The 15,133-nt window shown below is 53.7% G+C and overlaps 4 protein-coding genes across 4 annotated transcripts; 2 read left to right on the top strand and 2 right to left on the bottom strand.

Moving 5' to 3' along the window:
- Window positions 1–630: 630 nt before the first annotated feature.
- On the bottom strand, window positions 631–990 carry LOC311201105 (feather keratin Cos1-1/Cos1-3/Cos2-1-like; the record flags this gene model as incomplete). Its single annotated transcript, XM_084275408.1, has 1 exon — window positions 631–990. One exon carries the CDS (start codon window positions 988–990, stop codon window positions 631–633), a length of 360 nt encoding a protein of 119 aa, XP_084131534.1.
- Window positions 991–3,303: 2,313 nt separating this feature from the next.
- LOC311201106 (feather keratin Cos2-3-like) lies at window positions 3,304–3,624 on the top strand (the record flags this gene model as incomplete). The annotated part of the gene is made up of 1 exon (XM_084275409.1): window positions 3,304–3,624. One exon carries the CDS (start codon window positions 3,304–3,306, stop codon window positions 3,622–3,624), a length of 321 nt encoding a protein of 106 aa, XP_084131535.1.
- Window positions 3,625–5,769: 2,145 nt separating this feature from the next.
- Window positions 5,770–6,090, bottom strand: LOC311201107 (feather keratin Cos2-3-like; the record flags this gene model as incomplete). Its single annotated transcript, XM_084275410.1, has 1 exon — window positions 5,770–6,090. The coding sequence occupies one exon, from the start codon at window positions 6,088–6,090 to the stop codon at window positions 5,770–5,772; it is 321 nt and encodes a 106-aa protein (XP_084131536.1).
- Window positions 6,091–12,938: 6,848 nt separating this feature from the next.
- Window positions 12,939–13,247, top strand: LOC311201000 (feather keratin Cos2-3-like; the record flags this gene model as incomplete). Its single annotated transcript, XM_084275297.1, has 1 exon — window positions 12,939–13,247. The coding sequence occupies one exon, from the start codon at window positions 12,939–12,941 to the stop codon at window positions 13,245–13,247; it is 309 nt and encodes a 102-aa protein (XP_084131423.1).
- Window positions 13,248–15,133: the final 1,886 nt, after the last annotated feature.

Genomic DNA, 15,133 nt, shown 5'->3' on the forward strand with positions numbered 1-15,133 from the left:
GTAGAGGGTGGAGAAGAAGGGAGAGACATTGTAATGTTAGGACTTGTCATTATCCAACTCTGGTTCCACTGTGTGTGTAGTGTAATAAATTGGATGGTTCTCTTTCCTTTCTTCTGTGTCGAGTCCTTTTTGAATGTGACTCTAATTGTGGAATGATCTCTCCCTGCCCTTCCCTCAGCTCCTGAGCCTCTCAAAATATATTTTCTCAATAAAAAACCACTGCAGTGAGTCATCCCACCCTCTCCCTCCTTCTTCCACCTCTTTTCCGGAGCAGACTGGGACACTTCCCACAAAAAGGAAGGAGGACTCAGAGACACAAGCTTGGATGCAACACAACTTTAATGAGTCTAAAGAAGAAAGGGAGCTGGCTCACAGGGAGCACCAGGCACAGCCCCTAAGATGCGGTCGAGCTCCTGCAGGGTGTTGTCTGTCTGCCCGACCTGCCAAGGTTGGGAGGCCAACAGGTGCCTGCAAGGGCAGGGTTGAAAGATGGAGACAGCACAGGAAATAGAGAGAGGAGAGTGGAAGAAGGAAACAGCTCTACGTTCAATGCCCTGAATCTCTATCTCCTCCCCAGCACCACGTTCTCAGGCCATGGGAGGTTCTTGCCAGGGGAGGCTGCCTGCAGCTTTAGCAGGGTTGGCATCTGTTGCCACAGTAGCGGCTGGTGATGCAGGAGAGGTCAAAGCCCCCAGAGCAGATGGGCACTCCATCACAGCTGAGGATGCTGCCAACAGCAGCGGAGGTGGAGGAGCCCACGATGGTGTTCTGTGGGAAGGAGCTGAGGATGGGACCAGGCAGGGTCACCACCACGGGGGAGGGCTCGATGACCACGGTGGAGCTCTGGCACTGCCTGCAACAGGCCTCATTGCAGCTGCTGGCCAGCGGGGTCGGGCCGCAGGGCTGGCAAGGAGGGCAGCAGGGCTGGCAAGGAGGGCAGCAAGGCTGGCAGGGCTCGCAGCAGGGACGGCACTTCTCGGAGCAGGACATGGCTCTGGGTCAGAGGATCACCTGGGAGAAAGGGTCAGGGGAGGGAGCAAACCAGACACATGAGAAGCAGCACTGCACCCAACCACCAGGGAGGCAAGGCACCTGCTTGGCCCAGCATATGCTGCCCAGCTCAAGTCCCAAGAGCCACCTCAACTAAGGCCCAGCCCCTCTCTGGGCAAGACTCTCTCTCCCCGTCCCTCTCCCATGTGAAGCAGCTCCCAGCCGTGGGCTAGGACACACCGTATCATCGGCGACATACATCCAGGAAAGACCTGATCTTGAAGGAGAAGGAGAAGGAGAAGAGGCCTCAAACTCACCTGATTCCCAAGGAGAAAGAAGGAGAGAGAAGGCGATGAGAGAGCAGGCACTTGGGCTGCCTTTTATAGGAGCCCTGCACTGCCTCAGGCCCACAGGCACCTTTGCGGAAGTAATAATGTTCTGACCAGCTCCTGTCAAATGCAAACCATCCCAGGTAATGGCATGGGCTGTCTCCTGGTTTCCTGCACTGCTGCCTTCTCATTTCCTGGCTTATGCCACGTGCTTTCCCATCTGAAGGCTTCTGTGAGTCCCGGGATGAGAGGCCCCAGGATTACTGGGGCATAAAGACGTCAGCAGAAGCAGAACGCCCAGCTCTAGTGCTGATGGAGAACTGTGAAGGACATTGCTGGGCTCCTGGGTCATTCCATTGGCTCAACTGTGGCAAAAGGGTTCAGGAAATGGTCACTGCTCTTGTGCTTCTTGTCCAGATGCCCAAGGACTGCCATTTGAGAGGACATGGCACATCTGTTTATCTTGCTCCCCCCAAGTCTCTCTGATGGTTGCTCATTGTTTCACACAGGTGTTGCTTCCACTGGGAGGGTCTGACCCTCTTGCAGCACTAAAAGTGCTCTCAGGAAAATTTTCCTGGGCTTATTTGCCATGTGCACAGTGGCGCCTCTTTCTCTGCCAGTCAGATTCCTCCCTGATGCCTTCAGACTGCCCTCCCAAGCTTTCCATCACTCCTATTGATTTCCCTTCCTTCCCAGACAGCTGGTCCTCAAGGGACAGCAGAGCGTGTCCACTGCTCCAAGGGGCACCAGGAAGCAGGGGTCAAGAAGACAGACAAAACCCATCTGGACACCGTTGTTGATAACGTGCTGAGGCTGAGCCTGCTGGAGAGGGGCATTGGACTGGGGGAACAACAGTTGAAGGAGCACAGCAACAGTTCTGCTCCTCTGGCCTTCAGAATATTTCCCTAGATTGGGCAGCTGGAGAGCATTTTGGCCTCTCCCATATTCAATGGACCCTATAGGCTGTTGCCAAGCCCAGAGAGGTTGGCAACATTCTCCTGAGGGCAGCTGAAGGTAAAAGAGAGCTGAGAAACTGAAGTGCAGCCTGTATGCCTGGGAAGGCCACTGCCACTGACTGCTGCCATGAGCCATGACGGAAGAGGAGGACAGGGCACATACTCCCAAGAGTGAGTCCTGACCCGCCCTGGGGGACAAGCCAAGGATTTCAGGGCTGGGAGCAGCTGGGGCTCTTCCTGTCAGCAGGATGATAAAAACCCACATGGCAGTGCCCCAGGCTGACATCACCTGCCTCCACTGGACCCCTTGGCACTTAGTCCATGCCTTCTGCCCACACTGAGACACGCTGGTCCCAGAACTCCTGGGGCTTCTCATCCCAGCTCTCAGAAGAACCACCCAAAAGGAAATGGGCATGACATAACCAGGAAATACAAAGGCAGTAGAGAGGGAAACAGCAACTCATCCTTCAGATGTTTCCGCTCACGAGGAGCGTCCTGGGAAATTGTTGCTTCTGCAGCAGGGCCTTTGGGCCTCAGGCAGTGTAGAGGCCAGTATAAAAGCCAGACCAACAGGCTGCTCTCTCAACCACTTCTGTCCCCACCTTCTCCTTGGAAAACAGGTGAGTTGGACGCCCCTTTTCCCCTACACCTCCTCATCTAGGACGGAGTCTTGTCTTCAAGGACTCCTCAGCTGATTTCTGCTGCTTGCTCTTTGGTCAGTGTTCTGTGACTGTGAGGATGGGAGAGAGGGGAGGAGAGAGGGTCTGTCATGGAGATAGGCTGGGACTGGGCTGAGGTAGCTTCTTGGCTACAGGCTGGGCAGGAGGATCTCTGGGCCTGGCTGCTCCTCAGGAAGCTGACAGGGGTCAGGCAATGTAGCCTATGTTCCCTCCTGCACAGTCTCTACCTCTTGAGCCAGGAGGGACCTTGGCTTCCTTTTTCTGGGGTTACAGGCTGTTGCTCAGAGGTTCCTGTGCTTTGTTTCCTCCCTGACCTCTCTCTCCCAGGTGCACCCTCTGGCCCAAGACATGTCCTGCTCTGACAAGTGCCTGCCCTGCCAGCCCTGCTGCCAGCCCTGCGGCCCGACCCCTCTGGCCAGCAGCTGCAATGAGCCCTGTTGCAGGCAGTGCCAGCCTTCTGTTGTGGTCATCGAGCCCTCCCCTGTGGTGGTGACCCTGCCCGGCCCCATCCTCAGCTCCTACCCACAGAACACCGCTGTGGGCTCCTCCACCTCCGCTGCTGTTGGCAGCATCCTCAGCTGCAACGGAGTGCCCATCTGCTCTGGGGGCTTGGACCTCTCCTGCATCACCAGCCGCTACTGTGGCAGCAGAAGGTGCCTCCCCTGCTAAAGCCACAGTTGTCTGCACAGACACGGAGCCCTGAGCCACTGAGTCTTTTCTGCCCTATTGGATCCTTCTAATTATTCCTCCTTTCAGAATGTCTTGTTTCCCTCCATGGACTCAATAAACACTGCTGCATCGTACCCTCAGGCTCTGTATGGTCCTTTGCTCTTCAGATGCTTTCTGAACTTTCTATGGAGAAAGCAGATATGCTGGGAGGGAACAAATGTGTGAGTGAGTGAGTGAGAATGTGGACACTCTCTTATTCTTAGAATTGTTGGAGGTTGTGTGGTTTAGCTTTGTCAGTTTCTGGTGGAGGAAGGGGGTGCTGCAGGGCTGGCTTCTGCCAGAACCCCCTGCAAGCTTTCCTAGGCCCCACAGAATAAATATGAGCCAATTCAAAGCCGAACCCGCCACTGACCATGGCCAAGCCCATGCAAGACGGTTACAGCACCTCTGTGCTTCATATTTAAAAGAAAAAAGAGGGCTCTCCTGTCAGTGAGACCCCAGGCTGGAGCAGTAGAGGAGTGTGAGGAATGCCCCCATGCCCTACCTAAGAACAAAAACATCTTGTGAGCATCGGATGGAAACCTCCATCCCCATCTCCCCCTGCGACACCTGGGGAAATAACTACTAAAGTGGAGTCCAAGCAGTGTGTGTAGTGTAGTGTGATAAATGAGTTGGTTTTCTTTTTTCATTCCATGTGGGTTCTGTTCTGCACATGACGCTGACTGTGGAATGATCTCTCCCCATCCTACCTCCACTTCTAAGCCTCTCAATATATATTATTTTCACCCATGTTCCTGAAAAGGGGAGTGAGAGAGAGACTGGTGTGTGTCTTGCCTCCAGTCAGGGGCAAACCCCCAGAGTAGGGCAGGACACTGTGTGGGCGTGTTTCAGTCCCTGTCCCTTGCCACTTAGAAAAACGTCTCTGGCTACTCCACAGCCAGCAACCCTCATCCCTTCCCCTGGTGCATGTCTGCTGAAAAATAACCCTCTTGGCCTCACAGGATGCTCCACAGCTGCTGATTCCCCCTTGTTCTGTCTTCATGGGAGGACCCCAGTGCTGCAGGTGACCTTGGGAGGTTGTTTACACCACCAGCTTTCAAAGGCAGTGTCCTTTGCTATGGATGGACTGTGCTGGGGGAAAACAGGGAGAGCGACTCTTCACCAGTTGGAAGGGACCTACAGATCATCTAGTTCCAACCCCCTACCATCAGCTCCCATGGGCTTTTGTTCCTTCAGGTTCCTTAGGTGTTCTCAAACTCGATCTTCTCCTACAGTGGGCAGTTCCTCACACTCCCAGTCCCTGCCTTTGCTTTCCATGAATTGGGCTGTGTGGCTAGAGCTCTTTCCAGTGAATACTCAGGCAAAAAGTCTTTGAATATCTCAGCCTTCTCCATATCCTGGGTAGCCAGGTCGCCTTTTCCATTCTGGAAAGGGCCCACATTATCCCTCATTATAGCATTCTTATTGATTTATCTGTAAAACCTTTTCTTGGTCAGATTTACTTGTGTCAGTGTTTTACCTTTCTAAACTGATCCCTGGCTGCTCAGAAAGTTCCATGGTGCCACCCGTGCACACCCCCTTCCTACCCCAGAAAATGACAAAGCCATACCACACCACCTCCAAAAATTCTAAGAATAAGACAGGGTCCATATGCTCACTCACTCACTCATTTGTTCCCTCCCAGCATATCTGCTTTCTCCATAGAAAGTTTAGAAAGCATCTGAAGAGCAAAGGACCATACAGAGCCTGAGGATATGATGCAGCAGCGTTTATTGAGTCCATGGAGAGAAACAAGACATTCTGAAAGGAGGAATAATTAGAAGGATCCAATTGGGCAGCAAAGACTCACTGGTCAACAGAGAAAGAGGAAAGGGAAGGTGCTCCCAATCTGCCTTTGGTGGGCATCATGGTCCACGGAAGTGGAAAACAAGAAAGGCAAAGGGTGGAGAGAGTGGAGGAAGGGAATGAGAGGCATGGAGGATGTTTTCAGAGAACCCAGGCTGGTGCCTCCCAAAGTGCAGAAAGCTTTGCTGGAGAGGAGAGGCATGTCCAGCCCCTCACAAAGCAATGGCTTTGTGTCATTCAGTCAGGCATCATCATCTTCTGGGTCCACAGGCCTCCATGTCTGTGCGGACAACTGTGACTTTAGCAGGGGAGGCACCTTCGGTTGCCACAGTAGCGGCTGGTGATGCAGGAGAGGTCCAAGCCCCCAGAGCAGATGGGCACTCCGTTGCAGCTGAGGATGCTGCCAACAGCAGCAGAGGTGGAGGAGCCCACAGCAGTGTTCTGTGGGAAGGAGCTGAGGATGGGGCCGGGCAGGGTCACCACCACAGGGGAGGGCTCGATGACCACAACAGAAGGCTGGCACTGCCTGCAACAGGGCTCATTGCAGCTGCTGGCCAGAGGGGTCGGGCCACAGGGCTGGCAGCAGGGCTGGCAGGGCAGGCACTTGTCAGAGCAGGACATGTCTTGGGCCAGAGGGTGCACCTGGGAGAGAGAGGTCAGGGAGGAAACAAAGCACAGGAACCTCTGAGCAACAGCCTGTAACCCCAGAAAAAGGAAGCCAAGGTCCCTCCTGGCTCAAGAGGTAGAGACTGTGCAGGAGGGAACATAGGCTACATTGCCTGACCCCTGTCAGATTCCCTGAAGAGCAGCCAGGCCCAGAGATCCTCCTGCCCAGCCTGTAGCCAAGAAGCTACCTCAGCCCAGTCCCAGCCTATCTCCATGACAGACCCTCTCTCCTCCCCTCTCTCCCATCCTCACAGTCACAGAACACTGACCAAAGAGCAAGCAGCAGAAATCAGCTGAGGAGTCCTTGAAGACAAGACTCCGTCCTAGATGAGGAGGTGTAGGGGAAAAGGGGCGTCCAACTCACCTGTTTTCCAAGGAGAAGGTGGGGACAGAAGTGGTTGAGAGAGCAGCCTGTTGGTCTGGCTTTTATACTGGCCTCTACACTGCCTGAGGCCCAAAGGCCCTGCTGCAGAAGCAACAATTTCCCAGGACACTCCTCGTGAGCGGAAACATCTGAAGGATGAGTTGCTGTTTCCCTCTCTACTGCCTTTGTATTTCCTGGTTATGTCATGCCCATTTCCTTTTGGGTGGTTCTTCTGAGAGCTGGGATGAGAAGCCCCAGGAGTTCTGGGACCAGCGTGCCTCAGTGTGGGCAGAAGGCATGGACTAAGTGCCAAGGGGTCCAGTGGAGGCAGGTGATGTCAGCCTGGGGCACTGCCATGTGGGTTTTTATCATCCTGCTGACAGGAAGAGCCCCAGCTGCTCCCAGCCCTGAAATCCTTGGCTTGTCCCCCAGGGCGGGTCAGGACTCACGCTTGGGAGTATGTGCCCTGTCCTCCTCTTCCGTCATGGCTCATGGCAGCAGTCAGTGGCAGTGGCCTTCCCAGGCATACAGGCTGCACTTCAGTTTCTCAGCTCTCTTTTACCTTCAGCTGCCCTCAGGAGAATGTTGCCAACCTCTCTGGGCTTGGCAACAGCCTATAGGGTCCACTGAATATGGGAGAGGCCCAAATGCCCTCCAGCTGCCCAATCCAGGGAAATATTCTGAAGGCCAGAGGAGCAGAACTGTTGCTGTGCTCCTTCAACTGTTGTTCCCCCAGTCCAATGCCCCTCTCAAGCAGGCTCAGCCTCAGCACGTTATCAACAACGGTGTCCAGATGGGTTTTGTCTGTCTTCTTGCCCCCTGCTTCCTGGTGCCCCTTGGAGCAGTGGACATGCTCTGCTGTCCCTTGAGGACCAGCTGTCTGGGAAGGAAGGGAAATCAACAGGAGTGATGGAAAGCTTGGGAGGGCAGACTGAAGGCATCAGGGAGGAATCTGACTGGCAGAGAAAGAGGCGCCACTGTGCACATGGCAAATGAGCCCCAAAAAATTGTCCTGACAGCACTGTTAGTGCTGCAAGAGGGTCAGACCCTCCCAGTGGAAGCAACACCTGTGTGAAACAATGAACAACCATCAGAGAGACTTGGGGGGAGCAAGATAAACAGATGTACCATGTCCTCTCAAATGGCAGTCCTTGGGCATCTGGACAAGAAGCACAAGAGCAGTGCCCATTTCCTGAACCCTTTTGCCACAGTTGAGCCAATGGAAGGACCCAGGGGCCCAGCAATGGCCTTCACAGTGCTCCATCAGCACTGGAGCTGGGCGTTCTGCTTCTGCTGACGTCTTTCTGCCCCGGTAATCCTGGGGCCTCTCATGCCGGGACTCACAGAAGCCTTCAGATGGGAAAGCACGTGGCATAAGGCAGGAAATGAGAAGGCAGCAGTGCAGGAAACCAGGAGACAGCCCATGCCATTACCTGGGATGGTTTGCATTTGACAGGAGCTGGTCAGAACATTATTACTTCTGCAAAGGTGCCTGTGGGCCTGAGGCAGTGCAGGGCTCCTATAAAAGGCAGCCCAAGTGTCTGCTCTCTCATTGCCTTCTCTCTCCTTCTTTCTCCTTGGGAATCAGGTGAGTTTGAGGCCTCTTCTCCTTCTCCTTCTCCTTCTCCTTCTCCTTCTCCTTCTCCTTCTCCTTCTCCTTCTCCTTCTCCTTCTCCTTCTCCTTCTCCTTCTCCTTCTCCTTCTCCTTCTCCTTCTCCTTCTCCTTCTCCTTCTCCTTCAAGATCAGGTCTTTCCTGGATGTATGTCGCCCATGATACGGTGTGTCCTAGCCCACGGCTGGGAGCTGCTTCACATGGGAGAGGGACGGGGAGAGAGAGTCTTGCACAGAGAGGGGCTGGGCCTTAGTTGAGGTGGCTCCTGGGACTTGAGCTGGGCAGCATATGCTGGGCCAAGCCAGTGCCTTGCCTCCCTGGTGGTTGGGTGCAGTGCTGCTTCTCATGTGTCTGGTTTGCTCCCTCCCCTGACCCTTTCTCCCAGGTGATCCTCTGACCCAGAGCCATGTCCTGCTCCGAGAAGTGCCGTCCCTGCTGCGAGCCCTGCCAGCCTTGCTGCCCTCCTTGCCAGCCCTGCTGCCCTCCTTGCCAGCCCTGCGGCCCGACCCCGCTGGCCAGCAGCTGCAATGAGGCCTGTTGCAGGCAGTGCCAGAGCTCCACCGTGGTCATCGAGCCCCCTGCTGTGGTGGTGACCCTGCCCGGCCCCATCCTCAGCTCCTTCCCACAGAACACCATCGTGGGCTCCTCCACCTCCGCTGCTGTTGGCAGCATCCTCAGCTGTGATGGAGTGCCCATCTGCTCTGGGGGCTTCGACCTCTCCTGCATCACCAGCCGCTACTGTGGCAACAGATGCCAACCCTGCTAAAGCTGCAGGCAGCCTCCCCTGGCAAGAACCTCCCGTGGCCTGAGAACGTGGTGCTGGGGAGGAGATAGAGATTCAGGGCATTGAACGTAGAGCTGTTTCCTTCTTCCACTCTCCTCTCTCCATTTCCTGTGCTGTCTCCATCTTTCAACCCTGCCCTTGCAGGCACCTGTTGGCCTCCCTCCTTCAGAAGGGCCTGCAGACAGACAACACCCTGCAGGAGCTCAACCGCATCTTAGGGGCTGTGCCTGGTGCTCCCTTTGAACCACCTCTCTTTCTCCTTTACACTCATTAAAGTTGTGTTGCATCCCAGCCTGGGCCTCTGAGTCCTTCCTTTTTGTGGCAAGTCTCCCAGTCTGCCCAGGGAAAGAGGTGGATGAAGGTGGGAGAGGTTGGGACTCACTGCAGTGGATTTTCTTACTTGTGCAACATGGTAAATTCATTTCATGTGATCATGAATCCTGTGATTACAGCTGCTTCCAAAGTGTGGTAACCTTTGATGTTGTCTCACCCTAACCTAGCTCCCTTGGGCAAAGATTGTGGTAGCTCTCACCTGGGATTCTCTCCTCTTCCCATCGCACATGTGGAATTCATCTAATCATAGAATCATAGAAAGGTTGGGCCTGGAAGCAACTTAAAGTTCATCAAATTCCAACTCCCCTACCATGGGCAGGGACACTTCTCACTAGACCAGGCTTTTCACTGTCCGTCTAATCTGGTCTTGGACACTTCCAAGGAAGGGACATCCACCACTTTCCTGGGCAACATGTTCCAGTGCCTCACCACCCTCATAGTGAAGAAGCATTCAGAAATTCCCCTTGCTCTGTATCATCCTTCACCAGGGCACCCAACACATTCTGCTCCGGCCCCACATTTTCCCTAGTCTTCCTTTTGCTGCTGATGTACCTGAAAAAGTCCTTCTTACTGTCTTTGCCATCTTTTTCCAGATTTAATTCCAAGTTGTCCATAAGCGATGGGTTGACTCTGGCAGGAGGCCAGGTGCCAGGTGCCCACCAAAGCCACTCTATCACTCCCTCTCCTCAGCTGGACAGGGGAGAGAAAATATGAAGAAGAGCACATGGGTCGAGATAAGGACAGAGAGAGATGACTGACCATTTAACATCATGGAAAAGATGATCAAAGGGCTGGAGTACCTGTCCTATGAGAAGAGAAGGCTCAGGGCAGACCTCATCACAGTATTACAGTACTTAAAGGGTGGCTGGAGAGAGGACAGAGGCTCAGTGCTCTTCTGAATCTGCAGTGGGCCATGGGGGTGCTGAGTTCACAGGCAGTGCGGGCACCACTGTGTAGCCTGAGTGAGGCTGATGCCAGTACTAACATGTGAATTCCCTCAGCCCTGCATGTCTGGCCAGCAGCTGGGCTGGGCTAGGCACTGGAACACTGTGTGAGGTACCTATTTCAACTACCTGAGCCCATGTGTACAAGCCATGGACCCTAGACCAGGTCATGGAGTAGAGTGGAAGGCAGAGGGGAGGCTGTGAGTTCTCCTCAGGCATTGTTGTTTCCCATCCCTGCACCTCCCACCGTTTGGAGCCATCCTCTCACTGACGCCCAATGGTTGTGGAGCAGCCAGGGATGTCAACCTCAGGTTCAGGGGAGACAGCAGCACTGCAGCGAGTCCCACCCTCTCCTTCCTTCCTCCACCTCTTTCCCTGAGCAGACTGGGAGACTTGCCACAGAAAGAAAGGAGGACTCCAGGCTTGGATTCAACACAACTTTAATGAGTCTAAAGGAGAAAGGGAGCTGGCTCACAGGAAGCAAAAGAAGCAGCAGCTAAGAGGCAGTAGAGCAGCTAAGATGCAGTAGAGCTGCAGGGTGCCACCCAGCTGCCATCCAGCTGTCAGCAGTCAGTGGCAGTTGTCTTCCCAGGCATGCGGGCTGCACTTCAGTGAGAAGGGATCCACACAAGGAATGTGTGGAAGAAGGGATGGGACTGGGACTGACATTCAGTGTTTAGAGTCTCAGGTCTGGGATGATGGGCAGGATGAAGCAGTGTCCATGGCTTCCCATAGCAGAGATTTTGAGGCTACCTGGTGTACCTCCATGCTGAAAACAGGGGCAGAGTAGAGTGGGCAGAAGGCCTCCCTTGCCTGCTGGCCATGCTCTTCTTGTGCCCCAGCCAGGAGGAGATGTTCTCAGGTCTCTCCCTGGGATTGTACCTTGCACTGCACAAATTCTACAGGAGCATTCCAGGTCGTGCATGAGGAGGTGGAAATTCTGATGTCTGTGATAAGTGGTACCTTCCACGGATGTGGGCTGACTTGTGCCAGACTCCTTCCTCAGATCAAATAGGATTTGACCACCAAAACCACTCAGTCACTAGGTCAAGGTTTCATTATACATGTCTGCCTTACTCAGAGAAAAGCACCTCCAGTGTGCCTTTGTCCCACCCTGTCCTGCTGAGGAGGGGAGTGATAAAGTTGCATGGTGGGCACCTGGCATCTAGCCCAGATCAACCCACCCCAGCACCATTTTATGAGGTGGCATGGAAATTACTAGCCTCTTCAAATGTCAAATCCCAAACTATGGGAGGTGATAACTGTCCTTGGCATTTGCCCAAATATTTCAACACACTTTGCAACCCAGGGACTGGCCACCTCAGGGCATGTTTAACTGTTGCCACACCTAAATGTTGTCTCTTCTTATGCCAGCATGACACCAGATTTCACAAACCCCACAATAAGCTAACAGTGTTAATTAGCATAGCTGTTAATTAAATAGCTCCAGGATAAAGAAGGAGCTCACAACAAAGCCTGCACAACAGAACAACCAAGCTGGGAAAAGAGAGGTGTACTGCAGGGGAGCTGACCTAGACGACCTTATCTATGATTCCACTGAAACATGCTCATTCACTTAACAGTCAACAATTGTGTTGTATCTGTGTTTCATTGTCAGCAGTACTCAGCAGGCTCAGCACCCTGGGACAGGACAAGGCCCTAGACACACTAATGGTTTTGTTGTTGGTAAAAGGTGCCCGAACAGAGACCAGAGAATGGAGAAGTCCCAAAAGGAGCACCATGGCCTCCTCAGAGCAGTGTTCTTAGAATCATACAAACATTAAGGTTGGAAAGGACCTCCCAAGATCATCCAGTCCAACCATCACCTTACCACCCACATCACTTACTAAACCATGTCCCTAAGCACCTCATCCAACCTTTCCTTAAACACCACAAGGGACAGGGACTCCACCACCTCTCTGGGCAACTCATTCCAATGCCCAATGTGTTAGGAGGAAAAGAGCCAAAGAGCTGACAACCCTCTGCTACTGAAGCTAATGAGGATTGCAGGGCCAGGAACAGAAGGGACCTTCCTGCCCATGGGGCTTCAAATAAGGAAAAGAAGTGCCCTGGGCCAGTGCCCAGCACAGGAGTGCCCCAGTCCAATGTCCTACAGATGAAATCTCTTGCACTTGAGACTCATCTTCTGCTGGCACTGATGCACTCCTGGCCCAGGAATCCTTGGGCCTCCCATGTCAGCACTGAATCGGAGCCTTCAAGGGGGAGTGGGCACAGCCAAACAAGGAAATGACAAAGCTTCAGGAAACCAAGCACAGCCCATATCATTACCTGGGATGTTTTGCATTTCAGATGAGCTTCTCCATAAATTACTACTTCCACAGAAGCTTCCTCTGGACCTGGGGCAGTGCAGGGACAGTATAAAAGCCATCCCAGCTCTTCCCTCTCTCATTCGCTTCACTCCTCTTCTCCTTTGGAAGCAAGTGAGTTGAAAGCTCTGTCCTGCACTGGGACAGGGGGCTGCCTGAGCTGGGAGGGGAAGCAGGGAGAAGGTGTGGTGTGGAGTGGGGCTGGGGCTGGGCTGAGGTTGGGTTCTTGGTTTGGAAAGAGCTTTCCTGGGCTCCGTTCTCTTTGCACGGTGCCCAAGGGGGTGGGTAAAGCGGTAGGTGGGCACCCTGCAAAGACTCTGTCTCCTCACCTGCCACATGCCTCGGGTATCTCATGATGGGTTGACAGGCTGCTCCTCACCCACTGCTCATGCTCTGCTTCCCCCTCTCTCTCTCCAGGTACACCTCCATCCCTGCAACATGTCCTGCTACACCCAGTGCCAGCCCTGCTGCCAGCCCTGTGGCCCGACCCCGCTGGCCAACAGCTGCAATGAGCCCTGCTGCAGGCAGTGCCAGAGCTCCACCGTGGTCATCGAGCCCTCCCCCGTGGTGGTGACCCTGCCTGGCCCCATCCTCAGCTCCTACCCACAGAACACCGTCGTGGGCTCCTCCACCTCCGCTGCTGTTGGCAGCATCCTCAGCTGTGATGGAGTGCCCATCAACTCTGGGGGCTTTGACCTCTCCTGCATCACCAGCCGCTACTGTGGCAACAGATGCCAACCCTGCTAAAGCTGCTGCAGGCAGCCCCACAGGAGGACCCCCCACAGGAACCCAGAAGACTGTAATGGACTGAGCATGATGATCCTGGCCATCATTTTCAGAGGCACCAAGCATCCATGTCTTCTGCTGCAACGGAAGGCAGGAAGAGGCATGCCTGAGCTCTCTGAAAATATGGCCCTTACCTGTTTCTCACTCTCTTTTCTCTCTCTTTTCTCTGCTGCCTTCTGCTGCCCTGGGCTGTGAGCACCTGCCAAGGCCTAGCCCAAGAAGGACCTACTGCCCCTCTCTCTCTCTGGGGCAGTCAGGTGGGCAGATAGACACCCATTGCAAACTCTTTCCTGGCAAAAGACTTCTTCTGGGTAAAGTCTCCTAGCCAAACTGGTACTCCCTGCACTCTGGTCCCCACCCTGAGGACCTCTTTTCCCTCTTTCAATTCATTAAAGTTTTGCTGCATCCCAGCCTGAGTCTCTGTGTGGTCCTTCTGGCTCTGGATGCTCTTCTCATTGTCCAGAGTGAAAGGTGACACTCTGGGGAGGTCTTGCAGGCATCAAGGAAAGCCACTGGCATACCCACAGGAAGGGGAGAGTGAGACACACATCTCCCTCATCCTGCTGATCACCACTCTTTGGATGCGTCCCTGGAAAGCCACTGGCTTTCAGGGCAGCAGCCACACATCGGCAGCTCATGTTCAGCTTCTCATTAACAAATACCCCCAAGTCCTTCTCCTCAGGTCTGCTGTCAATCCATCCTCTGCTCAGCCTGTAGTTAGGCTTGGGATAGAGTGTTTGAAAAGAGTCATTTAAGTTGGTCCCCTGGGGAAGCCGCCTTCCCCGCGGTAGTGGTTGGAATTCCTTTGAGGAACTTCACCCGTGCTGCCCTTGTGGTTTCTGTTACCTCAGAAGCCTCTGGTCCAACTCCATAAGGCTTCAAGTGTGCTGCAGTGTACCCAGCGTGTCTGCAAGCAACAGGCTGAGGGTCCTCACTGGAACCCTGTCCCTCTGAGCTTGGCTTGTCACAGGCAAGCCTGGTGTAATTCTCCTTCCCCTTCAAGTCTAGTTCAAAGCTCTGTCAATGAGGCCCGCTAGGTCCTGGGCAAAGACCCTCTTTCCCCTTTAAGAAAGGCGAATCCCATCTGACTTCATCAAGCCCAGTGCCGTGTAGGGCATCCCAGTATCGAAAGCCCCCAAACTGTGGTGGTGACACCAGCCACAGAGTCAAGTATTGACAGACACTTGTCTATCATAAAGAAGCTGAGCCCCAGATTCCCTCAGCATCTGTCCCAAGGTCCTGAAGTGCCTTTTGATTCCTCTTGAACTGCGTTTCCTAGCAAGGTCCTTAACCCAGGCCCCCTGGTTAAGGAAAGCTATTGTGTTTATCCCTACAGCCATAGGATATAGGGTCCCCTTGATCTTGGGCTTTGTCTGATAGGCACTGCACATGACAAAAGGAAGATGTTTCATGCAATGTCCTCTGGAGAGTGTTCTCCTCCCACTAGCTGAACCCACAAGCTGAACATGGCCTACATGCCTAAGATTCCTTGAAGCGCTGCAGGACTTCCTCTTCAGGGGTAGCAATACTGGTAGCCCAGTAGAAATGCTTCCTTAGTTCCATGTGTCTACAGCCAGCCATGAGGAAGGTAAGTAAGCACACATGCACGTAAGAAAACCACACAGCTCCTCACAGGCAGGCACACTCAGTACTCATTTTTCATTTGTACTAAGGGCATCGGCATGTTCCTCTCTCTGGCTGCTCAGAAGGTCCCTAAGTGGGAATATGTGTATATATATTTGTGTATATATAATATATACACCCCACCCCACACCCCCATGTCGATCTCTGGAGTAGCTTAGCTTTAAACAGTGGTTGCCCTATGGATCCACCAGCAGGCACAAACA

Source organism: Gallinula chloropus (genome assembly GCF_964237585.1).
Source record: "Gallinula chloropus genome assembly, chromosome: 26".
Lineage (NCBI taxonomy): Eukaryota > Metazoa > Chordata > Aves > Gruiformes > Rallidae > Gallinula > Gallinula chloropus.